We start from the raw sequence: 27,528 nt of genomic DNA, 5'->3' as shown, positions 1-27,528 counted from the left end.
AAATTAACAAGCAGAAGATAGTCTGTTCCAAGGTGGTGAAAGGCCAGAATTTTCCCTCAAAAAAAGTTTGATTGTAGAATTGCCTGTTAAAGGCCATAACTCTGCAATTAGATGTCTGCAATGCAAGTATAGAATAGGAAGCTTTTTAAGAAGGGTTTTCCCATCTACTCTGAAAAGAAAGAGTAACAGAAGACAAAAGGAAAAAAAATTATGCTGCAAAAGAGAGCCAGAAGTAACAGCTTAAGTACCAAAAACATAAATTTGACAACAAATTGATATGGCCTGACAATGTACTTTTATACTATCATACAATCAAACTCCAAAGGAAAAAGAGAGCAACAAGGATAAAGAAAAACCCTCAGACTCCAGAGATACATGGCTAATGCATAGGAGTTGTGGATAAACTGCAATGCAACTTGCACTGTTATTATCCTGGTTGCTTCAGGTTAATCTTCATAGGGTGTGAGATCAATCTTGAATGGCTTTTTCCCCTTGCTGACCCTCTGTACACATGAACAAAAAAGATTTGACACCTGCAATAGACTATAATATGAATTTTACAATTTTGTAAATCAGTGTTAGAGAAGGATGCAAATACATACTGCGATTGCTATAAGCTCTTCTAGTAGCTCTTCCAAGTGGTGCAAAGGCTACAATATTAAGTACCTCAAATCATCAAAGATGCTTGGTGAAGATTAAGTCGGCTAAATGTCATTAAAAAGGGACTTACCCATTGTGTTGGGCCATCAACAGGTGCTTTTAGGGGATTGTCATGCACCTGCCATGTGAGAAGAACGGTCAGCAGAAACTTAAAGGGGTATAAACTATAAAGAGTTTCCTGGAAAGTTGTGGAACAAATGCAGGTTCATCCCAATGCTCATTATGAAAGAACAATTCACCTAAAACTTCTTAATTAGGGTCTTACTCACAAGCTTGTACCACTTATGATATGCAAATAAAGATTATTGAAGAATTTTCTCTTTCAGCAAGCAAAATAATGCGAGTATAAACTACTGTCATGATGTTCTCAAGGACAAGATTGAAGAAAAATCAAGCATACTGGGCACATAATGGTTGTACATTTATAGCATTAATAACTCCACTAATGCAAAAATAGCCTAGAAAGCCTGGCACTAACATCATATGTCATCTATTCTAGCAAGAATGTAAGAAGATCAAGGTTCATTTACTCAGACATGACTAAATAATCTATTGTAAATGGAGAGTAGGAGACTGATGTTTGATCAGTCAAACCTGAGCAGGGAATTTATCTTAAAATTCAAATCAAATGATTGAAGCTCTCTCTCTCTCTCTCTCTCTCTCTCTCTCTCAACATAATCTCTTCTAGCGACAACACGAACTGAGATCAAGGTCTGATTGCTCAAGCTTAAGTAGGGAAATTATCTTTTCAAATTCAATTCAAATGAATTGAGACTATAACTAATATCATACAATCTCTCTTCTTTTGATCACATAAAATTCATAGATGGTAGACAACAACTTCCATGGACATCATGAAGGCCATAATAAGCATGTAAAGTTATTGAGCAGTTCTCAACCACTCAAGTAGAGGTAAAGCATGTTCTCTTCTAGTGACAAAATGAACTGAGATCAAGGTCTGATAGCTCAAGCTTAAGCAGGGAAATTATCTTTTCAAATTCAAATCAAATGAATCGAGATACTAATTAATATCATATAATCTCTCTTCTGGTTATGACATAACATTCGTAGATGGTAGACTGCAACTTCCATAGGCATCATTAAGGCCATAATAAGCATGTAATTTTATTAATTAGTTCTAAACCACTCAAGTAGAGGTAAAGCATGTTGAAGGTTTTTTAAAAGAATAGATAAGAATAGAGTTATTTGAGAAAAAATGAGGAATGATCTTTTGCTCTCCCTCAAATCCCAAGCATCAAGTCCATCCAACCAAGTAGCTAAGCAACAATAAAAGTAACAGAACTTGTGGACAACAAAAAATAATTATTTATTAACTTTTACCTCCATGAATATTCCATCAACGCCAACTGCAACTGATGTCCTTGCAATACATGGTATTAGTTCACGCAGACCCCCACTTGCAACACCTCCACCTTCCAGCTACATGGGGAGAAAAATGAAAATTCCTTTTCAAGTCAGGAAATCCTCAAAACTTTAAATAATTTCTCTTTTTGGGGGAATAACCTCTAAAAATTTCAATCACATTAGAAACATTGTACAGCCTTGGATTTTACAGGTTGGTCAAAACAAAAATTACCAACAAGATAATAAATGACATGATTTTCACCTCATTCATATTTGAAGGATATAAAAAAAGTAGCAGCCCTTTTACTCAAAGAAAAAAAGCCAAAAAAAAAAGGAGAGAAAACGTATAGTGACTAAAAGAATTGTTAGTGCACTTGAATTAGGTACTAAAACATGGAAATGTTTACCAAAATATCCCCCATTTACCAAAATTAGGTAACCAATGAAAATGCATGAAGACTATGCCTCATGTATCAAACACTTTTTCTCCTTGTTACGAGACTAGTGTCTCACCTTACTTCAATTTTTATCATTGCGTGGAAAAATCTAGATGTTCTACCATGCAAAGATAATATTCCTAAGAATTTATAACTCCATTCTAGTTTTGTCCCTGTCCGAGTAAACGAACCTAACTGGTCAGGGACCGACATGATTGTAGCTATTAAATTAGTTTGGGTAAACAAGCCCCTCCCCCTCCCAAAAAAAAAGAAGCTATTAAACACGCATGGGCCCCACTCACAACTCTCTAGGTTGGCTTACGGTTAGGGTTTCCCTCGCCCTCCCCTTCCTCCCTCTCTCTTGATCTCTTTGGGTCGAGTTAGGGATTCCCTCACCCTACCTTCCTGCCTCCCTCCCTCTTCCCCCCATCCTCTCTCATTCTCCCCTCCCTCTCCGGCTCTCCCTGCGTCGATACGCCTTGGAACGGCATGGTATGGATTCATACTATGCCGAACTAGTCGCTAGCTGGTACCTCCTCTGGTACTAGTTCAACGAACCTTTTTACCAAGTGTCAACTATTATTTAATTTACATGACTTTATGTTCATGTCAAACGGTCCTCTCTTACCCTTGGCACTAGTTGCATGAGTTCTAAAATAAGATGACAATTTAGTCTTCTAGGAAGGAAATTTTCCATATCTCAAGGTGTAAATAATGGAAACACAGACTTACATGAACATGTTATACTTTAACAATTTGTTGCAAATCAATTAGAGAGAAGAATCACTTAAAAGTTATACAAGCATGCACCTTTTTTCCGGCAGGTTGTTGCAGTGAATGTGTAACATCTGCAACCTGTGATAAAACAATGACCTTCAGTCAGCTTCTTCAAAGACATAGAAAACAGTTAATGTAAATGACATGCACCCCATGGCTATGGTTGTTTTAGATGTTATATTTTTTACTAATAAATAATAATACAAGACGATCACCCTAGAGAACTGACTGCGAGTCATGAGTTTTTGCAGTTAGTTTGAAGTTATTGCATCATGACTTTAATGCATTACAGCACTCCAACCAAAAAAGGTAGGACTTTTCATTTTCAAAGCATATATGAAGAAAATTAAGTTTGAATGAAATTTCCTGCCAAATGAGAAAGGGAAAACATTTCCCCACAACAAATAGATAGTTAAGAATTAATCACTTCATTAATGATTTGGTAATGCTAGGCACCATATTCCTCAAAAATTTTGCTTTCTATAGATTTCTTCATACAGCAATGATGATCTCTCACAGAAAATTACACTAAAGGAAGCTACACAGTGCCAAACAGGAATGAGATACTTACAACAGGACAATTTGCTTCCCTCATCCACTCCAAATTGCGTGGATCAACAATTAAATCATCTGCAGATTTAAAAATTATAAAAAGTTTAGAAGAAGAGATTACTACATGATTGACCTGTTGTTGGTAAACTTTAATAGGGTACTAGTAGTGTATTCCATCAGCATGCATGTCAACTAAAGGAATTATAATTTGTTGGTGCAGGTCAATAAGGGTCTGTAGAATATTCTCTCATGGACAACAATCTAAGGCAACATTAAAATCAAGCCTCCAGATATTGACCATTAAATGATAAAAATCAGTTTTCAAATTCAAGTTATGACCATCTTTAAAAGGTGGGGATTCTCCACTCAAACAACATTCTTGCTTTCAAGATCAGAATTTGCTGCACAGTCATCTAATTTAAATCGGAAAAGTCTCCCTTTTTGGCAATTGTTGGACCCTAACTTGTGTTGCAGTATCCCTAACTTCAACAACAAAGAACAACTGTATCCAAGGTGTACTTCATCTCAAGGTCCAACTGATACAGTTCCATAAGTATCATTAACTACAACAATACAATTAATAGCTGCAGAGTCCTACATACATCATGTGTTTGGTTGCAAGCTACTGGACTTCCCACAAGTCTAATCATTGCAACATTCCTTTTCAATCTTTGCTTTCTTGTAACTGCAGATCCACATAAAACTGGATTCAAAAGCAGCCCATATGCTGCAAATTAACCTGGTTAAGACAACTACAGGTCAAGCCACAGTAGCTGAGTGCCAAAGGAGGCATCCATTGGAGTTACCACTCACATATAACACGAGGTGAAACCCAGGTTGCAACAAAGAAATAGATATATGGTATTAAACTGATGATGGGCATCATAATGCAGTCTATCGGACAAAGTAGGAAGTTAGAACCTAGACAAATAATGGAAACTTACTGTAGCCAAACATGGTGCCTCGCTCACAAACCATCACATTTTGGTTCCCAGCAAGTCTAACTTTCTCTGCGGAATTTAACATAACCTGCCAAACTAAAGAGTCACTGAAATCGTACATGCATGCATGAATGAAACAATACAAATGCATGCAGCAATATGTAAGAAAAAAAACAGGGAGTTAATACTCCTACTACATATAAGTGAAGAAATTTTTGCCAAAAAATCTAAACTTGTTCTGCCGAATTTGTAATGGGGCTCCACAGAGCGAAACTGAATTACTTGTATAAAACTTGTTTAAAGAAATACTTATCATAAGAAAAAGGAAATAATTGGTTTGAGTAAGGGGGAGATCATTTTCTTTCTTATTCATGACAATGAAATTCTTAACGTCTAGAGTTTAGATTCAAAAAGGAAAATCTGGTATAATGGTTATTTAGCAGAGAAAATGATTATGATATGGTAAGATTAGAAAGCAATACATGTTATGCAGTACAAGTGAATTTATTATAATAAGAAAGCTTTGAAAAGATTACAACCATAAAATATTTAACTTCAAAGACTACCTGTAATGGTTGTTTAGCTCATTTTCATGAAATCTCTACAGAAGATCATAACTAGAACAGTCAAGGGTTATACCTTGGCAAAAGACTTACCCCATGAAAATTGTAGGTTGGGGGATCTCAAATTTTACAATATAGCGAACTGATATGAACAAGGAGTTCATGGACTGAATATGTACATGAGAGAGTTCAATTTTATGAATCAATGATAATGTGAGATTAAGGGCTAAGATCAGAAATAAACAGAACATTTCCTTTCATATTATTAAACTCAGGCTGTCTGTTGTGTCACCAGAGAAAACTTAACTGACCAGAATTTCCCAATTAACATGCCAAAGAAAGTAGAAAAAGGATGGAAAATCTGCAAGCTGATATTTCTTGAGAAGGTGATAGTGACAGAAATAAGAATCATTTGATGCATTGAAGCTTCATTTATGTGGAAAAGGATTGCAAATGACTCATCATGAGAAGGTAAATGGTGCAAAGAAGCATAACTGAATGAATGGGAGTTTCATTGGTGAGCTAGTTAGGGACCATAATCTTCGTACAAGAAATGCAATCTGGCTAATTAGCTTTACATTTTTTTGACAGTGAGGATTATAGGATCTGCAATTGGTTGGGAAAATTCTCTCCTAAGATAAACATGCATATGCTGATTGGAAGGTCCCTGAGGAAGGCTGCATCAGAAAAGATGACAGACCCACACTCTGAAGGGAATTGCAGCTTGTGAGGTATAAGATCAAATTTTTTCTGCAAGAAGCAAAAGCATACTTAAACAAAAATATGAAATATGACAAAGAATTATGTAGCTCCTAAGCCCAAAAGACATTTGGAGATATTAACATATCATGAGACAGCATTGCAGACATTGTCAGCATATTGACAGAAGGTTTGCATGGGAAATCCACTTTAGAAAGGAATTCTGTTATAAAGTGCCACAAACTGTTCTAATTTTTGACACTAATTTATTTTCCAAATGCCATTTATGTGTTGATGATTTATGCATTTTTGCTATGCATTATTTTGTCACCACTTAACAAAATTAGTTAGGATGCACAAGGTACAAATTTTATTGACCTGAACTCCAATAATTTGCAATGAGAAAGAGTAAATTAGAAGGTTGTTGCATGTAACAATAGTTTGGCTCGGTGAAATCTTTTGTTATTTATAATCCATAATGATCTTTGTAGTTTTATAATCATGACTCCTATTTTATACTAAGATAAGATTATGAGAACAAAATGAAGTGCCATACAATATATTAGGGAAGAGGTAATGCCAATAAGTGCCCAACTTTGATCAGCTCATACAATCATGATACAATTTCATTGTAAAAACACTTTTGGCATATTTAGTTGCCCATGGTTTTTATGGCATTAGGTGATAATAAAACCTAATTTAAGGTTGAAAGAAGGAAGGAGCCATGTTTTTAAGTCTTGTAGAGTTGTCTCAGATAGATTCTTAAAAGCAAGCAGCTAAATGCTGCTCTTTAAAACTTGCTATTTCTAGAATACATCAACGAAATTTGACTGGTTAAACCAAAAAGCCTAACTATAAGTATCTGGTCAACAAATTGAAGAATAACCTGGTTAGCAGATCAAACCAGTTTCATATCCTTCTTGAAAAATTTTGAGGAACCATGAAAGCTCTCGTAACATCATATCAGATAGAATTCCACATGAACTTCATTTCAACCAGAATACAGTCCATACTAATCTTCACTCTACAGTTTTCTTTTCAGATAAAGAAAAAAAAGCTGCTATCACAAATTTATCAATTATATGAGTGATAGATTATAGAAAACATGAGCAAAATGCCACTGCATGTCCGTTTGTTTGGGAAAGATGGATAAGTTTTCCTGACAGACTGATGTATTATGGATGCATCAAGTGCAGGATTCTGACTATATTCTCTAGCATCCAAGAAATATCAACAAAGTTCTGAGAGACAACAGATCAAAATTTCACCAATTACTTACAGAGGGAGCACAAAATTGGCCTTTCTTAATGTTGATTATCTTCCCAGTCTTGGCAGCTGCAACTAGAAGATCTGTCTGTTACAACATAAGGCCTTAAATTAAACAAGAGGGGGAAGCACTTAGATCACCAAAATAAGAATTCTGCCTGGGAGATGAAGGATTGTGCCAACATATACCTGGCGGCAGAGGAAAGCAGGTATTTGGATAACATCAGCAACTCTTCCAACAGCTTCACACTGGACCCAAGGAATCAGATTAGAGCTATCAGCACTGCTTGTGTTTTATAATGTGATTAAACTTCTTATATATTATAGAAAAGGCGACAATCACCAATATGTGAAACATAACATTCAAACCTTTCAACTAACACAACAGGCAAAGAAGAAGGGAGCTTGATGATAAACATGAGAATTAATATATTAGAGACCCTAAATATATCATGAATTAAATTAATTAGTTGAGAATTGATGTTATTTAATTTATTTTACAGGAAATTAATGAAGACCCAAATATGTCCAAATGGTCAAAACTCAAGTACCAAAGCTCCACCAAAGCTAACGTGGGTGCATGCCGTTCAAGGCTTGAAGCTAGCCTTCAGTGAAAACCATAACATTAAATGAGAAAGCCCATGGTATATTTAATGCTCAAGGAGGAGTAAAGTGAGTGCTGTGAGCTGGTTCCAAACAAAGCATTTAATTGGCTTCTAGTTTTCCTCCACGTGGTCCATGCTGTACCAACAAAAGCTATATGGCTTCTTCACACGAAAATACTTGGACGCTGACCGGACGCTGCAAGCATTCAAATAAATATGGGAGAAAGGGAGCCGCGCGATGCATAAACTCACGCGGAATGCGAAACGGACACACCTGGAATGTGGAACCAACGCGCGAACTGCGGAACAGACGCGAGAATGCAGTGTGGAAGTTTTGACGCGATACGGATGCGGCTTGGATTTTTATTTAAAGAGAAACCATAGGAACGAAAGGGGGGGACATGTTGGACACCGCCATTCTTCGTCTCTTCTCCCATCATTCTCATTCCATATTTTATCTAGCCTAACCCTCCAAACATCCAAAAAGCTTCCACCATCCATCACATACCAGCCCCCCCCTCTTCCATCTCCAACCTTCCAAACAATCCATCTGCTCAACCCCAGGATGTCAGCGCGCAAGAGTTCTATGAAAGGCTAGACTCCAACTCGGAAAGACGATGAAGCCTGCAACACAGATTTATTTTCTTTATCTTGTATTTATTTTCTATGTAATGAAATAAAGAATTATTTTATGCTTCATGCTCATTTAATATTCTTTCTTATTTCTTTAGAGGTTTGGATTCGACGTGTACGACTTATACTTTTCACAGACATGCCGTGATCTATAGATACGGTACGCGCTACGAAAGATAGATCATTACATTTCAAGTTCGAATTTCTATCTGGTAGTTGAGTTAAGGTAATCTATACTCTGGACGGACAAGCCATAATCCAAAAATACGGTTCGTACCTATCCGAGATAAATTACGCTGCTTCTTAATTACAAATCTCATCATTGCGACATAAAAGTAAAAGAAAATAGAATTTGTTTTACATGGTGGATTCTGAATTTCTGAGGTTTCTTTCCTATTCAATTTCCTTTCGTGAATTAAACTCAAATTATTATTTTTTTAGTAATTAATTAAAATCAATCCTCTCTTTTTTTTATTAATTATAAACAATTGTCCGAAATCCCTGTAAAATGATCCTGATTCACCCTAGCTACGTAGTAAGTTAGAATTAGGTTTATTTTTGGTGCCCTGACGACGCGCATCAAATTTTGGCGCCGTTGCCGGAGATCTTGGCACGGTTGATATTTTTTTTAAAAAAAATAATTTATTTATTACTTTCTTTAATTTATAGTCTTTTTAGTTAACTACTTTATATACTTGTTTGCTTTTTGTTCTCTTGATTTATAAAAAAAAAAATATATAAATATTTGCTTACTTGCTGAATTGCTTTAGTTTATTTTCTTTATATTCTTGAGTAAACTTTTAATATAATTAATTTTTTTTATTTTAATTGCTTAAAAAAATAAAAAAAAAATCTCTACATTGACACCTCATAAACCATTTAGAAAATTAGAGACTTAATCATAAAATCTAAAAAGAGAAATAAATTGATTTAATTTAGTCTTGACTGTATGCTAATTACGAAGATTGGACATCTTGGTTTGTTGCATCCCATCTCCATAATTAATCTTAAGGGCAATAACCCATTAATCAGATAAGGTGGGGATTTGATCACCCTTCCTTGGCCCAAAAATTATATCCTTCATTTTGCATTAAACCAAGCCTTAATTTTAAAATCAACTAGACGGCAGCCCTAGAAATTTCGAGCTCAACAAGACAAAAAAGCTCTAGAGTTGAACCGAGTGCGGATTGGTTAATTGCTCGGTGTCTAAGGCAAGTGGTTAAAGAAAATGGTTTTCAATTGGTTCCATTGACTGATCTGGCCAACTCAGTTAGTGTCTAAGGAAAGCAACGAGCAGAGAACCTCCCACATTTTATACTTACCTGGCTGAGTCAGTTAGTCAGTCTTGAGCTTGGAGTGCTCAAAGGCGGCCTTGGAAGTTAGGAGCTGTCTAGATCTAGATTAACCCTAGGATAGAAAGTACATGCTTGTCTAATTTGATTGTAATTAACACCTAAACATTAACTAATTTCTTCCTTCTCATAGTTTAAGATTCTTAGGTTCTTCTCTTTAGATTTCCTTCATTCTTTTCTCACTTTATTTAAATAAAAAAAAAAACTAAAATTTTTCGTGTGTGCTCTAAAGTATAATTGTAGGGTGTATGCTCGGTTGTAGATCATTACGACCAAAAATCCAACCTTTTAATCCAGAAATAGAAAGAACCTTTAGAGCCAACAGACATAAAAATATGGAACGAAATCAGGAGAATGATCCACCTAGGCAGTTGAAGGAGTACTTTACTCCTTCCACATATACCTACTCTCCTTTTATTCAAGTGCCCCCTGTGGAGGCCACCCAATATGAAATTAAGTCCTGTATAACCCAAATGTTACCTTCATTTTATGGACTTAGTAATGAGGACCCTTATAAACATCTTGAAGAATTTCTTGAGATATGCTCAACTGTCAAGATTCACAACTTCTCCGATGATGCTCTTAGGTTAAAATTATTTCCTTTCTCACTCAAGGACAAAGTCAAATACTGGCTACATACCTTGGATTCCATGACTATATCAACCTGGGACCAGCTGCAAGGAGAGTTTCTCAAGAAATATTTTTCCGTAGGAAAAACTAATGAAATAAGAAAAGCCATAACTAATTTTTCCCAATTAGATGGAGAAATGTTCCATGAAACATGGGAGAGGTTAAAGGACCTTATTAGAAAATGTCCCCACCATGCTGTACCCAAGTGGCAGTTAATCCAATATTTTTATGATGGGTTATCTGAAAGACATCGACAAATGGTCGATGCATCATGCGGTGGAACATTCATGCTCAAAAGTGAGGAAGAGGCATGGCAACTGTTTGAAATTTTAAGTGAAAATTCATTACATCATATGTCTGCCTCCATTAGAGATAAACCCATGTTAATCCCAAAGAGATGTGGAATATATGAAGTAGAAAACTCAATAGATATCCATCATAAGGTAGATGAATTATCCCAAAAGTTAGATCAATTATTAAGTATGGGACATTCCTCTTCTCCATCTTGTCAGATGCAAGATATATGTGCATTATGTTTGAGCCCCACTCATTGTGTGAATGATTGTCCAGTTGCACCACAGTTTCCTGAATATGTACAAGAACAAGTCCATCAAGCCCAAACTACTCATAGATCAGAGAACAACCCCTATTCTAGTACGTACAATCCAGGATGGAGAAACCATCCGAATTTCTCATGGAAATCACAACCAGTGGTTCCTCCAGTGCAACAAAGATCAGGTTATCCGGATGCGGCTTATAGGCATCCATCTCAGTCACAATACCAGAACCCTCCTCAACCCACCCTGAGTACTCATAACTCGGCTTTCGAAGAAAAGGTGTTGCAAGCACTTAAAGGACTAGAAATGAATACCCAACTCCTTCACTCCCATACGCAATCAATAGCAAAGCTAGAGACTCAGATAGGTCAGCTAGCAACAGCTTTCAGTAGGAGGAAAGAAGGCAAATTACCCAGTCAACCTATTAATAACCCAAAAGGACAGTACATGGCTGAAAGCACCATTGGTCCTGAAACTTTTTTCGAACATGCCAAATCGATTATGACCCTTAGAAGCGGGAAAACCTTAAATCAACCTGAAGTAATCCAACAACAAGAGCAACCAATTCCAGCTACACCAGAAAAGAAGAAACCTGAAGAGAGGAAAGAACCTGTTAACCCAGCACCTACACCTAAGGCTCCATTTCCCAATGCTTCAGAATCCCCTCTGCCTCTTGATAAGAAGAATATAAAAATGAATGAAATGCTGGAACTATTTAAACAAGTCCAGATAAACTTACCCCTTCTCGATGCCATTAAGCAAGTTCCGACCTATGCCAAATTTCTAAAGGACCTGTGTACACAGAAACGAAAATCAAAGGCACAGATACCAAGAAAAGTCCATCTAACTGAGCAGGCCAGCTCAGTTTTTCAGCAAATTGCCCCACCCAAACTGAAAGATCCAGGTACCCCAATTATTTCTTGTGTCATAGGGGACCTCACGATTAAGAAGGCATTATTAGATTTGGGTGCAAGTGTCAACCTTCTCCCGAGCTCTGTATATGACCTATTTGGATTTGGAGAGTTAAAACCCACGACGGTGACCTTACAACTAGCAGACCGATCTATTAAGGTACCCCATGGAATGCTGGAAGATGTGTTGGTGAAAGTAGATGAATTCTATTTTCCTGTTGACTTTCTTGTGCTGGATATGGAATCTGGCAGCAACCCTAGCCAAATACCGATCATCCTAGGTAGACCCTTCTTAGCAACCGCTAATGCTTGTATAAATTGTAGGACCGGGGTTAGGATGTATCTTTCGGAAATAAGAAGTTGAGGTTGAATATTTTCAATGCATCTCAGGGACCACCTACGTACAACCATAATGAGATCAACCTATTAGAGGAAGTTGTAGAAGATAAAGCTCTTGCCTTACTCAACTCAGATCCTTTACAGGCATGTCTAACACATTTTGGAATGAATAATTTTGATATCGATGGATACACTGAAGAAATATATGCTTTGCTAGAACCTCCCAATTTTAGCACCGCTCCCTCTTGGACGGTAAAGTATGAATAATTACCAACTCAATCAAGTCTTCTGGTACCATCCTTAGAAGCACCACCTACTCTAGAACTAAAGTCTCTTCCTGTCATGCTGAAATATTCATTTCTTGGACCCAATGATATCCTTCCAGTGATCATTGCATCTGACCTAACTACTGACCAGGAAGACAAACTTGTAGGGGTGCTCAAAAAGCATAAAAAGGCTATAGGGTGGTCGATTACCGATTTGAAGGGTATAGATCCTTCTGTTTGCATGCATCATATTCACTGCGAGGTTGAGGCAAAACCATATAGGGACATGCAACGAAGATTGAATCCGAATATGCGGGAAGTCGTGAAAAAGGAAGTAGTGAAATGGCTAGATGCTGAAATTATCTACCCAATTTCAGATAGCCAATGGGTTAGTCCAACCCAAGTAGTACCTAAGAAGTCAGGTATTACCATAGTAGAGAACAACGAGGGTGAATTAATTCGTACTCAGGCAACAACTGGTTGGCGAGTATGTGTGGACTACCGAAAGCTGAATGCCGTTACTAGGAAAGATCATTTTTCTTTGCCTTTAATTGACCAAATTTTAGAACGGCTAGCAGGACAAAGTTTCTTCTGTTTTCTAGATGGATATTCGGGATATAACCAAATCCCGGTATTCCCTGCTGATCAAGAAAAGACTACCTTCACATGCCCATATGGAACATTTGCATTTAGACGTATGCCATTCGGTCTCTGCAATGCACCAGACACTTTTCAACGGTGCATTTTGGCCATCTTTTCTGATATGGTCGATAAATTTCTAGAGGTCTTCATGGACGATTTTTCAATATTTGGCTCTACCTTTGATGACTGTCTTCAAAACCTAGCCAAGGTTCTCCAACGATGTGTAGAGACAAATTTGGTTTTAAGTTGGGAGAAGAGCCATTTTATGGTTCGTGAGGGAATCGTGCTTGGACATATTGTATCCAAGCGGGGGATCGAAATAGATAAAGCAAAGGTTGAAGTAATCTTGAAATTGCCTCCCCCAACCTCGGTTAAACAAGTGCGATCCTTCCTAGGCCACGCAGGTTTCTATAGGCGCTTCATTAAGGATTTCAGCAAGATCTCACGACCCTTGTGCAACTTGCTTGCCAAGAAAAATTCTTTTGATTTTAATGAAGATTGCCTAACCGTTTACAATAAACTCAGAACTGCCTTAACCACTGCACCAATCATAAAATCTCTAGATTGGACCCTACCATTTGAAATCATGTGTGATGCTTCTGATTATGCTGTAGGGACAGTCCTTGAGCAAAGGTTTAATCGAGAACCGCATGTAATCTATTATGCAAGCAAAACTCTTTCAGATGCTCAATTGAATTACACCACGACTGAAAAAGAGTTGCTCGCTGTTGTGTTTGCCCTAGATAAATTTAGATCATATCTTTTGGGCTCCAAGGTCCTAGTATACTCCGATCATACAGCGCTAAAACATCTGCTATCCAAAAAGGATACAAAACCTAGGCTGATTAGATGGATCCTTCTATTACAAGAATTCAATTTAGAAATTTTAGATAAAAAAGGTTTCGAAAACTTGGTAGCAGATCACATTTCTAGGATTCTGGGAGAACACAATAGAGAAACGATCAGAGATAGATTTCCGGATGAACAACTCTTTTCAATGTCTTCCATTGGTCTTCCCTGGTTCGCTTATATAGTCAATTACTTGGCTGTGGGACAAATGCCATCACATTGGACCCAACAAGAAAAAAATAGATTTTTCTTCCAAGTAAAGTACTATTTCTAGGAAGAACCAGAGTTGTTCAAATATTGCTCAGATCAAGTAATCCGACGTTGTGTCCCCGAGTGTGAAGTCTAAAGTATTCTTAACTTCTGCCACTCGCTAGCATGTGGGGGACATTTTAGTGGAAGGAAAACTGCAGCAAAGGTGTTGCAGAGTGAATTTTATTGGCCGACACTATTCAAAGATGCACATGAATTCAGTCGTAATTGCCTGCGATGCCAGCAAACAGAAAATATTTCGAGAAAAGATATGATGCCCCTATCCCCTATACTTGTAGTAGAAATTTTTGATGTTTGGAGAATTGATTTTATGGGACCCTTTCCCTCATCATTTGGATTCGAGTATATTTTGGTAGCAGTGGACTACGTATCAAAATAGGTAGAGGCTATGGCAACCCGAACCAATGATCATAAAGTCATGATCAAGTTCATTCAGCATAACATCTTTAGTCGATTTGGATGCCCAAGAGCCATAATTAGTGAGGGGGGTACACACTTTACGAATAAGCACTTCGACACGCTAATGAAAAAATATGGAATAACCTATAAAGTCGCCACACCTTATCACCCCCAGACAAGTAGCCAAGTTGAGATGTCCAACAGGGAGACTAAGCATATTCTTGAAAAAACGGTAAGACCCGATAGAAAAGACTGGTCAGTACGCTTGGATGATGCATTATGGGCTTATCGTACTGCTTTTAAAACATCCATAAGAATGTCTCCTTATCGACTTGTATTCGGTAAAGCTTGTCATCTACCGGTGGAATTGGAACATCGTGCATTTTGGGCCATACGGCAATTTAACTTTGATATGAAAAATACGGGTTCCAATAGGAGACTTCAACTAAATAAACTTAAAGAGCTACGCAATGAAGCGTACGAGAGTGCCAGAATTTATAAAGCTCGAACTAAAGCGTACCACGATAAATTCATTGCACGAAAAATGTTTGAGCCCAATAAAAAAGTTTAGCTCTTCAATTCTAGGTTGCGACTTTTTCCTGATAAACTTCATTCACGTTGGAACGGACCTTTCATTGTAACTCAAGTATTTTCCTATGAAGTCGTAGAACTTAGAGATCCTAAACAGGGGAATACCTTTAAAGTAAACGGTCAGCGATTGAAACCTTACATAAATAGAATTAGCGATGGAGAATTAATTGAATCTGTTGATCTAATGGATCTAGTACCGTCATGATACTCAGTTCAGTCTGGCTGAAGATTTTAAACTTAGTGCTCCTGGGAAGCAATCCAGTTTATACATTTTTTTAATTATCTAGCTTCTTTTTTTTTCATAGAAAAATTCAAGAAAGACAATCAGCCAAGTTGGGGGGAGCATCTCATCCAAAGCCCAGATGGAGTCATGAACTAATCACGCCCACAAAGGAAGAATCCCTCACCTGACAATGAACGAGCACATCACATCCAGGTGGTATCTTTCCTTGTAATTTCTTTCTCTATTCTACTTTGTTATTTTCTTCATCCATTGGGGGCAATGGAAATAAAGTTGGGGGGAGAGAATAATTAAATTAATCAAGTCCTCAAGTATGACCATAATCAGTTTTGTGTACCAAATTTTGTCTTGATTTGAAATAAATCAGGTGTTCTAATTGATGAATGATTAACGGTTTAGATAATTTTAGAGATATTGAGGGACAAATTATTAAGGAAGCCCAATAAATGGTAGGGTTTAGACCAGAATAAATTTTGGAGTGATTCTAAAACCTCTTCTTACTGATCTCAATGAAGAATCTGCTTCATGGGAGTTGAGTGGAAAGGTCGAAGTATACAAAAGTTCCCCTTAGTATTTGCTTATATGCTTAAAAAAAAAAAGGGTTTTAGCATTGTCTCATTGAGTAACCAGGCCCCTTCGCCTAAGTAAGCGTTGTGGTTCGCGTCAAAAGGTGAGGATGCAAGAAATCGAGTATAAAATTATATCTTTTCTTGGACTCGAGTCAGTAAGCCCGAGGGGTGTTCTACACCTAATGCCCTAAAGCCAACTGGTTTGGGAGTCATTAGCTGAAAACTTGCTACAAGGGTCAGCAAGAAAGTTTTTTTTAAAAAAAAAAGAAAAAAAAAGAAAGATAGAAGATAATAAAGGGGACTAAATTGTAAGAAGACAATAGACTCAACTTACATCAAGTTAGAGGATTTGAAGAGTAGAGTTGGGAGTCGGTAAAAGAAGATCTCTAAGAATTTTTATGGACTTCACTCAACCACTGAATGGGTAAAATTAATAATCCAATGAAATACTTCTTTGATTGTTTAGTCGGGTATCAATTGACTTTAGAACTACTTAATATAACTTTTAATTCAAAGACAAGTCGGTACCCATTACTGATTTTTCTATTTTACTCGAGGACGAGCAAAAGCTAAGCTGGGAGGTATGATAAACATAAGAATTAATATATTAGAGACCCTAAATATATCATGAATTAAATTAATTAGTTGAGAATTGATGTTATTTAATTTATTTTACAGGAAATTAATGAAGATCCAAATATGTCCAAATAGTCAAAACTCAAGTACCAAAGCTCCACCAAAGCTAACATGGGTGCATGCCGTTCAAGGCTTGAAGCTAGCCTTCAGTGAAAACCATAACATTAAATGAGAAAGCCCATGGTATATTTAATGCTCAAGGAGGAGTAAAGTGAGTGCTGTGAGCTGGTTCCAAACAAAGCATTTAATTGGCTTCTAGTTTTCCTCCACGTGGTCCATGCTGTACCAACAAAAGCTATATGGCTTCTTCCCACAAAAATACTTGGACGCTGACCGGACGCTGCAAGCATTCAAATAAATATGGGAGAAAGGGAGCCGCGTGATGCATAAACTCATGCGGAACTTGAAACGGACACACCTGGAATGCAGAACCAATGCGTGAACTGCGAAACAGACACGAGAATGCAGTGTGGAAGTTTTGATGTGATACGGACGCGGCTTGGATTTTTATTTAAAGAGAAACCATAGGAACGAAAGGGGGGGACATGCTGGACACCGCCATTCTTCGTCTCTTCTCCCATCATTCTCATTCCATATTTTATCTAGCCTAACCCTCCAAACATCCCAAAAGCTTCCACCATCCATCACATACCAGCCCCCCCTCTTCCATCTCCAACCTTCCAAACAATCCATCTATTCAACCCCAGGATGTCAGCACGCAAGAGTTCCATGAAAGGCTAGACTCCTCCAACTCGAAAAGACGATGAAGCCTGCAACACAGATTTATTTTTTTTATCTTGTATTTATTTTCTATGTAATGAAATAAAGAATTATTTTATGCTGCATGCTCATTTAATATTCTTTCTTATTTCTTTAGAGATTTGGAGTCGACGTGTACGACTTATACTTTTCACAGACATGCCGTGATCTACAGATACGGTATGCGCTAGGAAAGATAGATCGTTACATTTCAAGTTCGAGTTTCTAACTGATAGTTGAGTTAAGGTAATCTATACTCTGGACGGACGAGCCATAATCCAAGGATACGGTTCGTACCTATCCGAGGTAAATTACGCTGCTTCTTAATTACAAATCTCATCATTGCGATATAAAAGTAAAAGAAAATAGAATTTGTTTTACATGGTAGATTCTGAATTTCCGAGGTTTCTTTCCTATTCAATTTCCTTCCGTGAATTAAACTTAAATTATTATTTTCTTAGTAATTAATTAAAATCAATCCTCTCTTTCTTTTATTAATTATAAACAATTGTCCGAGATGCCTGTGAAACAATCCTGATTCACCCTAGCTATGTAGTAAGTTAGAATTAGGTTTATTTTTGGTGCCCTGACAACGCGCATCACTTGACAAGAATGAAGCATCAAAAACAATTCTTGGTTGGATTCATGGAGGAAAGTAACAAAGTAAAACAAAGATTATGAGTAACATTTGAAGTGCAGCTATTAGCTATTTTTCATAAAGACTAGTAAGCAGAATTTCTCATAAAACGGACATGCATAGGGGATGCTCATATGCATCAATGTGATTAAGCAAAAAAGAAATTAATGCAGCAAGAAAAGCTTTAGATGATAAATTGAAAACATATTGCCCAGTTTAGGACATCCTCACAAGTCGCAAATGTTTATGGATCTCACAGTCCTCATCAAAGAATAATTTTTTTGAATGAAAATGGATAATATTCACCATGACTTCGATGTCCAATGTTTTTCATTTGAAAAAGGAGAGATAGCAATATCAACTTGTGTAAAAAAGGCTTCACATTTCATTGAGTATTTCTAAGTATCTGGTTTCTTGCAGTTTCCAGAGGAAAAGAATCCTCGTATAAAATATCCCCACCATCTTTCCAAGGCCCACCTCCAAACAAACTTGCATTGCCTTGAAGATGTAAAAACATGTCTTTGTTGTACACTATTCCAGTCTGATAATTTGTAAATTGAGAAACTGGCATTCAAAAATATAATCACATGAATGATGGATTGGAAAAGGAAGGGAGGGCGGTTAGACTTTTATGATTAATTGAAAGTCTAAAAAAACAATTATGAGATGGGACAAGAATCATCTCATCTCAGTTTAATTTTCAAGGAATGAAAAGAGGCTCATGTCAAATAGAAGAAATTGATTAGTTGAGCAATGTTCAGATAGTGGACAGCGGATAGAACAAAGTACACCAAATTAAAAGAAGAATACAGAATGGGTATTGAGATGTGAAAATTCATCAGAGCCCAAAGTTGGAGAGGCCTACTACAACAGTTTAATACAAACGCATGTTCTTTAAAGCTATGGACAATGCTAGTTGGAGTATCAACTTTCTGGGGAGGACTTAGGGGTGGAGCTGGATTGAGGACACAGAGGAGTCATATTAAAATTTTCTTACAAGGAGAAGTAATATACTTGCACTCTTCGATAGCAAACATTTAGTAGTATGGATAATTCTGGATTTCTGGTGACTGCAACTTGAACTAGTGATATTTGCAATTGGTTGTGATTTTTAGTTATGCTAGAGACAAGTGATCTAATTTTTATGGTTTGCGCTTTTATTTAATAAGCTATCAAACAAGCTACATATTTTGCCGGAGTTTTAGCTACAGGAGATTATAACACATCAGATTAAGCTATAAATTAGACTAGCTACCAAAGACAATTGATCTAGTTATCTGTAGTTTGCGCTTTTATGTAATAAGCTATCAATCAAAAGGCCCTGCCATTAGAAAGCATTTTCAAGATTGAGGTGATATTCTCTGTTCTGTTGAACCTCTTTTTCTCCTATGCCATGCAGATTGTTGAGCGTACTTTTTTTTGCTGGTTTGAACTGAGCAGTGTAAGGTAATGCATATCAGTTAGGATGGTAGTCTATGAATGCTTGGGTTATTAATGTGAAGATATTGGCAAATTCTTGGATGGTTGATTTGTGCATCTCTATGTAAATGTTCAACCTAGATTTACAATTGAAGATTAACCCTCAACATCTCATACATCCTTGTCTCAAATATATTGTGCTGCCCATAGATATCTCGAAAAGTTAATCAGAACAAGTCAGGAATAAAACAATGAAGATATAGAGAGCATCATACTTGCTGTAAAATCAATGTCCATTGTCAAATATGGTCACGTCCTCATAGAAACAATAAATACAAGAAGCAATAAATTACCTGGCTACTCTCATGCACATCAGTTACGATTGGAAGATCATATGTCAGTTTCACCTTCTCAAGGATCTGCAATTTTGATAAAAACATGTGAGCCAGATGAATTCTGAGTAAACTTTAGCATGCATGGTGTTAACATTTGTGAATTTGGACAGGCAGAGGATGGTAAACATAAAAAGATATGCTTGAAAGCTGAGGGAATCAAATGAAATGTAGAAAATAAATCTTGATGAAGTGTGAATGCTTACAGAAAAGATAAATTTGTCAAATCCATTAGTCAGAATCTTAGTTTTATCCAAACAAAAAATAACTAAATAAGAAGGGAATCTATTGAAAGCTAATAGTTGCCTCTAACAGAAGTTTGATTTTTCTGAGAAAAGAAAAACTTGAAGATTAAATCCATTAGCGAGTAGTTTATCCTGTGGAACCAAATTCACTGATAAACACCTTTTAGATTGTTAGACAAGGTATGTTGAAAACAATGTATTATTCCTGAAACAGTTAATAAATTGATTTGATACGCATCTGTACACAGCAGGAAATATTCTCACTTTTCTCACTTCTTTAAGCACATCAATCTAAAAAACGCATAAGAATGCTTTTACATCATCTGAAAGAGTTAAGACAAAACTTCTCAAGTATGATATGCTGAAGGAATTTCCTTTGGGAGGAGATGCCTCTGCATGACTGAGATGTGGAACCTTATGCCCTCACTCTTACATCCAAAGAAGGCCGAACCGACCTGAACCAGGTAGTTTGGATCATACCATACTGAACTTGGCAAGAACTAGAATGGTTTGGATGGTCAGTTTAGTTCAGCCCCTTAAAGCCTCTTGAGAATCCCCCCTTCCCCATGATGCCGTCCGAGATCCTCTACCTCTGTCTCTTCCCCCCACTCCCACAGCATGATTGGAGCTTTGAAGCTCCATCACTTGCTCGATCACTTGTCCTACTCACCCGATCACTCATCCTGTTCATTCAGTTGCTCATTGGGCTCCTCTTCAATGCTGATCAATGCCAACCGACACCAAGGTAAGTCTCGCTCCCCTTTCCCTCCCTCTTTCTCTCTTCCTCCCTCTACTTCTCCCTCTTCCCCTCCCTCTCTAGCTCTCCTTGTTTCGGTATGCCCTGGCATGGTATGGTGCAGACCCAATCCATATTGAACCAATTGTTGGCTGGTACAACCTTCGATATCGGTCGGCAAAACTTGCTTTCCTTGCTCTAGACACATGCTTGAAATAGCATGTAGGAAGACCTCATTTTTTCTTTAAAATTGACTATTGAGATATCTGTTGGGAAATTATCGTAGTTTCTAATGAGAAGAAATGCTTTGGCATGCCTTGTTTATAGAATTGGAAATTGTAATCGGAAAAGCTGAATATGATCTCCTTGGTTGTTAACTAATCCAACTAACATGTTTTACTTTTTATTTTAAAGAAATAAGAACAGAAAATAGCATGATTACAATATTCTTCATGAAAAGGTGCAAATTTCAGGAGCAATCCTTTTTCCTTTTCAACAAAAATCATTCATAGCCATCAAGCATATTGATGTCTAAGAGGCAAAGTTTTTACTTTAGGTTGACAAGATAAAAGCAGTTGCTACCTTCAAGCCTTCTTCCAACCCGGGACCGCGAAATGATTTCGAAGAAGTTCGGTTAGCTTTGTCAAAGCTGGACTTGAAAACCAGTGGTAAGCCAAACCTGTGTCATTCAAAATATTAATCAGAAATTAGTTATACATAGGGTTCATATTTCATTTACACAAATATTGCTTGGATCATCAGCTACTTACGTAGACGTGACATTTTTTAGATGTTTGGCCATCTTGAGAATATGTTCCTCTGATTCAATTACATTCGGGCCAGCTAATAAGAAAAATGGCTCTGCAGCCTGCTCAGAGACCACAAAATCAGAATATATGGCATTGACAAGCTGTAGCTTGCAGACAACATAGACATGATTAATGTCAACTATGGTGATTTTTTCATATCTCAAAATCAGAGATATGTCATTTATAATGTACTGTAAGTTACATTTCACATAAGGCATAAATGGAAATTGAACAGCATTGCATCAAATGATATACAAATCGTTTAAATTAAGTGCTCAAAAAACTAATTACAGGATATATTTATTAGAGTTTTAACCACCTTGTGTCGTTTTCTGCACAAAAGCAGAAATATGATGGCACAGCTTCCCCCAACTTGTATTTACATGAAAGAGAAACAGATGCATCTTGTCTTAAATGACAACCAGAATTTGAATGGCATAGTATTTTTTTTTCTTTTTGACTGCTTGCTGTATAACCCATTATTAAAATGCCCACACATCTAAAGATAAAGAAAGTGATAATCATTATGACAACTTTGTCATTCAGTAAAATTATACAAAGTTGCCCCTCTCGGACATATGAACAAATGGGTAACATTCAATCACTGTGGGCAAATGCAAAAATCAGGCTGGTGGTTCATATCTATCAAAAGGCATAAGTGAAGTGCTTCATATCTATCTAATTAGAACAGAGTATCCTTTTTCTCCCCCACTAAACAAAGAATAACTAAAACCAGTTGGTTCCATACAAAGCACAGATAAAAAGGCAGCATAGTGCATGAGGCTTCCACCATTGCAGGTCCGGGGAGGGATAGCCTTACCCCTGCATGCAGAGAGGCTATTTACATGTTTTGAACCCGTGACCTCCAGATCACAATAGCCAAGACTCACCCTCAGTCCAATACAAAGCATGTCAAATGATCATCTGTGTTCAGGTGATCCTTTTAAGAAAAATAGTGAAAAAGATGCATGCTTTATAGTGAGAGAAAAGAACCTTGAGCTGGTTGTAGAGTGCCACAGGAGACTCCATGGTAGATGTGATAGGAGAGATCTGTAACATTATATAAACATATCAATGCACGGAAGAGAATATCATAGAATATGAGAATCTAGCATATTGAGAAAGGAAAAGTTATTCCTTTATAAACCAATGGCTGATTTACGATTTTTCTAGAAAACAACAACTATGCCAAGCAGGACAATAAGATAGGAAAATCAGCAGCTCGAATAGTAATATATAGAAAACAAATTAAAAGATCAGTAAAATCGTTAATTTCAGTGGTTAATTAAGAGATAAAGTAATCTACACATCAGACATTTACGTATTTGATCTGGAAATCAAACGAGAACAACAGATAGATAGATAGAGAGAGAGAGAGAGAGTCATAAAAATCGGATTTTTTTCCCCCTCTTTCTCAAGATGAGCTAAGTCTTTTCTCAGCTAGTGAATCCAGAGAGAATACTAGCCAGGAATTCACTTCCCTTTCTTGAATATAATCATATTTTTTAAGATCTTCGGCATTGCAGATAAATTAGGTGACAATGTAGATGAAAATTTAGAGAAAAACCGCAACAGATCAAGCTCTAGGTCTCTATTATACTCGAATTAATGTGAAAAAAACCGCAAGAAGCACATGCTTACTCTCTCCAGAGGTCGCCCGCGAGCTCGGAGACACAGGAGAGGTAAAGAAGAGCCGTTGCAGTGGCCACTAGTTTTGAGTGCTCCAAATAAATAAGGGGATTTTGGAAATTTAATATTATATATACATGTATACAAACCAGATCTATTTAAGGACAATGAATCAGAAATATAGAGAAGGTATTTGGACACTCCATTGACGAAGGCATTATTGGGGAACAATAATGCAGGATGTATGTGTATGATGATGATTGATAGGGAAAGCAGGGGAGCCCAACAAGGCTTATTATTACCCTTGCATCCAATATTTTGTAGAACATGTACTTATATCCAATTAAATTAATGAAGTTAATGAAATGTTTGTTTTATATAAAAAATTAAAATTATTTTTGAGTGAGGAGGAGAATACATCTATGATATCCTTGACTTAAGTTTATTTTAATTATTTTTAAAATTTTTCTGATGTGATATTTAGATTCATTTATGGATTGATTATTATTCTGCTAAGTTATGAATTAAATTATTGGATAAAAGTAATTTTCAAAAGGATAAGTATAAGTTTTCAAACACAATACAACTGTAAGAGATTTTTTTTTATTATTATATCATATTTTATTATGGTTAGGTGTTACTGTTACAATTTTATGGCAACATATAAATTTCACATAGAAAAACTATACTCTCGGAGTATAAATCCTTATATAATCGATTTATTAATGCATTATGATGCGAGCATATGCAATTGGTCATTTGGACAACCTAAAGTGTTGTACACGTCAGTCATGCAACATTCTTGTAAGAAATTTCCTTTTTACTACTGCATTTCTACTGAAGTTAATTTTAATCATACTAAATCAACTAAATGTTCACAAATATTCAAAATATTACCAAGTAGGCTGGCATGTTTATGCCACGATAATGATGCACCATCGTGGCCATGGACACAGTGGATGTAATAATTTCTCTTGCGAAGGTCTCTCGATCTCTAATAGACATTCTTCATGATCGAACCAAATTTATGCTCCACCTATGATCATCAAAATTTCTTAAAACAATTTAGCTCAAAGCTAACCAAATTGAAATCTTATTTGAACCAAGTTTCGAAGTCAAATTCAGTGGGTTCCTTGCTGAAATGGGAACTGTTGAGTATGTGGCGTATCACTTGGCTTTCAGATCTGGACATTCCAATAATTGCTCTTGTTGATATTTTCACATCATGTACTGATGCTGCGGACCCAAACATACAAACGGACACCATAGTATATGCTATAATACTATGCTTACAGACGAGGGAGATTGGCAATGCTGTCGCTTGGAGGGCCCATCACTTATAAATTTCATTAATGAATTGTTTGGTTCCATGCCAAACGTTTTTTGCATGCTAAAATTGACCTTTCACATGCAAGCGTACGAGATAAAACTGATAGAAAGGGTACTGTGAAATATGTCCAAGCCTTAGAGATTATCAGTGGGGAGACATATATTAGCTAATATTTTCAGCAAATATTTTCAACATGATGATTGAAAAGAATAGGATCAAAGCAAAATTTGGATTAGAATTGGACTTGGAAGATATTTTTAATCTTAGTCTTGAACTTGTATGAGCTTGTAAGGAAAAGCAAAGCATATGATAGCTTGATGTTATGTCTACGCCCAACTAATATTTGGCCATCCACATATAAATATCTTTTCTGATAGCCTTGTCGATGGGCCGGGGATGGCGATGAAGAAGAAAATGCTGCGAACGTGGGAGATTTATAAGGACGATGACGCCCTTAAAAGTTGGCGTAATAACGTTTCGACCAAGCAATTGCTTTGTCATCTCGGAAGATTTTTGAGGGTATTCTTGTCAATCGAGTTATAAAAGATAGTTCCCGTGCACTGATCCTCGGATATACGGTTGTGATGATCTGCATATTTGTTTCTGTACGGATTATATTTCATATAAATAATTTATGTGCGAAGCTCCATGTGACCGATCACTGAGTAGCCTATCTTCTTTAAGGTTATATTTGGTGCATCGCCAAATAATTTTGAAAGATAATGCACATTATCTTCACTATAGATTGTCATTACTAAATTATCAGTAATATTGATTATTATATTTGTTATACATAAATAATATTATAATAAAATTATTAAAAATTTTAATTGATACGTTTAATATGACAATTAAATTATCGATAATATAAAATTAAATTTTTAAAATATTTTTAATAATTTTATTCAGATGCTTTTCTTTTTCTATAATGAAAAGTGGTGGAAGTGATATAAATATAGTGATAGCACGAGAAAATGACGAGTTAGAGGATGTGGGAAATCACGAACACTAGGGGTAGACACGTGTAGAGCCGTGAGAGTAGTGGGGATGAATGTAAAGGAGCCATGGAGGTGGTGGGGGATAAGGATGGAGGAGCCGCAGGCAGACAAAGGAAGATGGAGAAGCCACGAGCCAGGGGCGTATGCGGAGGAGGATGGAGGAAGGGTGACAGTTGGACAATAAGTTTTGTATGATTTTTTTGAAGGATAATTTTGTTCAAAATTTTTATTGTAATATTGTAAAGAAGTGGTAACTTAAATAGTTATCTCTCTCCAAGATGATTCAGATTATCTCTCATGAGGCAATCTACATTACCATCCAAAAAGCATACCAAGTGCAGTAATCTAGATTACCATATTAAATTATCAGAAATCTAAATTGATTGTCAGCTATCAGATGTAATTTTAAAAATATTGTACTATCTCAGGCTAGGGCATCCGCATACTTATTTATGTACGATTATTTTTTTTTTCTCCTCTTTTCTTTTCTTCTTTTTTCTCTTTCCTTTTCTATTTTTCTTCTTTTTTTTTTTTTATTTTTTTTTTCTGTTTTTTTTTTTTTGAGATAAGGAGGCAACTTTATTATACGATAAAAAAAGTATTATTTCAGACTCTACCAGCAAGCTTAATGCGACATTAAGACAAAGATTAAGCATAGGATAGTAACGACCTTCACAGGATTCCAAAAGGAAATACATAAAATAATCTCTAACATAAAAGGATAAAAGAGAGAACTGCCATTGAGCTAAGGAAGATTGAGAGTTGAACCCATGATCAGAGCTGCTGCTGCTAGTAAAGTAAGGATCCCAAAGATGATGAATGTATAGCATTATACAGGTCTGGATATAGAAACATTTGACAATGTGACAATAAAGAGCCCACAGCGGTTGAATAAACGCTAGGAGTGTCCATGCTGCATCAACTGGCTCACCAGCATGGATCTGAGAGTATCACAGGAAGTAGCACAAGACAGGCAGTAGCATAATATGATAGGAAATAGATCTTCTACAATACTTAAAAAATACTGCAGGATGTTATGCATGCTTCGAAAATATTCATCAAAAGAGAGATGGCCGCACGTATTTACGCACGCACATTAAAATACTAAAAAAAAATAAAAAAATTTTAAAGATATTTGAATAATTTAGATAAACATCACATAATCATCTTTTTTTTTGATAGATGTCTTAATATATGTACAGCGCTCTGCAGTACTTTTTGAGTACCGCAGAGGAACCCATTCCAATATAATAAACCTAAGGCTGGAAGTGGGTCGGGCCGGACCGGGTCAGATCCTAGTCCAAAATTTTTTATCGGACTTCAGGCCGGACTTAGGCCTGAAAATTTTTAAAAGATCGAGGTCCGAGTCCGACCAGAGACCGGGCCCGAGCCTAGCCCGAGCAGATTGGGCTAGTCCACTGCCAAAATCACTCTCGATTCTCTCTTAAAAAATTTTAAAAAAAAAATCTAAAGCCCTATAAGCCCTAATCCTTTCCGATGGCTAACCACAATGACGATGATGCCTGTTAGGCCTCCGGTGACGACGATGACCTCCTGGCTCCCGGAGCTCGAGCTTGGTCTGGGCGGCGCCATCGATTTCGGTGATGACGCCAGTCTCAAGGGCATGGGTGTGGGTGGTGAAGAGCCAGGCGGCAGCAACTGTTGTCAAGATTGGTGTGGGCGGCGATACCGGCCGCAGACCTCGCCGACACTGTCGAAGAGTTTGTCGGACTCTCTAAGAGAGGTCGAGGTGCTCGGGAGAGACTGGGCAGTGGAGCTTGGGAGCAGCGGTCGGGGGGAGACTGGAGCTTGGGAGCGACGATC

General features: G+C 36.8%; 2 protein-coding genes and 1 non-coding gene across 3 annotated transcripts; 1 reads left to right on the top strand and 2 right to left on the bottom strand.

Annotated features, from left to right (window-relative positions):
• Positions 1-233: 233 nt before the first annotated feature.
• LOC105051528 (2-dehydro-3-deoxyphosphooctonate aldolase) lies at positions 234-23,543 on the bottom strand. Its single transcript, XM_010932017.4, has 14 exons — positions 23,389-23,543; positions 22,741-22,797; positions 21,709-21,806; positions 21,521-21,617; positions 19,919-19,984; positions 7,450-7,509; positions 7,274-7,348; positions 4,736-4,820; positions 3,811-3,869; positions 3,273-3,317; positions 2,002-2,100; positions 731-778; positions 603-650; positions 234-503 (listed from the first exon to the last, which is right to left on the bottom strand). The coding sequence occupies exons 2-14, from the start codon at positions 22,774-22,776 to the stop codon at positions 447-449; spliced, it is 873 nt and encodes a 290-aa protein (XP_010930319.2). The 5' UTR covers positions 22,777-22,797; positions 23,389-23,543; the 3' UTR covers positions 234-446.
• On the top strand, positions 9,333-16,559 carry LOC140851607 (uncharacterized). Its single transcript, XM_073243535.1, is given in 2 exon segments — positions 9,333-12,307; positions 12,592-16,559. Coding segments are annotated over 2 exon segments (4,008 nt in total). The 5' UTR covers positions 9,333-10,098; the 3' UTR covers positions 14,391-16,559.
• LOC114913593 (small nucleolar RNA R71) lies at positions 10,573-10,679 on the bottom strand. The gene has a single exon (XR_003799518.2). It is a non-coding gene; the product is annotated as a small nucleolar RNA R71 (small nucleolar RNA).
• Positions 23,544-27,528: the final 3,985 nt, after the last annotated feature.

The sequence above is a fragment of the Elaeis guineensis genome, chromosome 9 (genome assembly GCF_000442705.2).
Source record: "Elaeis guineensis isolate ETL-2024a chromosome 9, EG11, whole genome shotgun sequence".
In the NCBI taxonomy this organism is placed as follows: Eukaryota; Viridiplantae; Streptophyta; class Magnoliopsida; order Arecales; family Arecaceae; genus Elaeis; species Elaeis guineensis.
The sequence above is the reverse complement of the archived record's forward strand: the minus strand, read 5'-3'. Positions and strand labels throughout refer to the sequence as shown.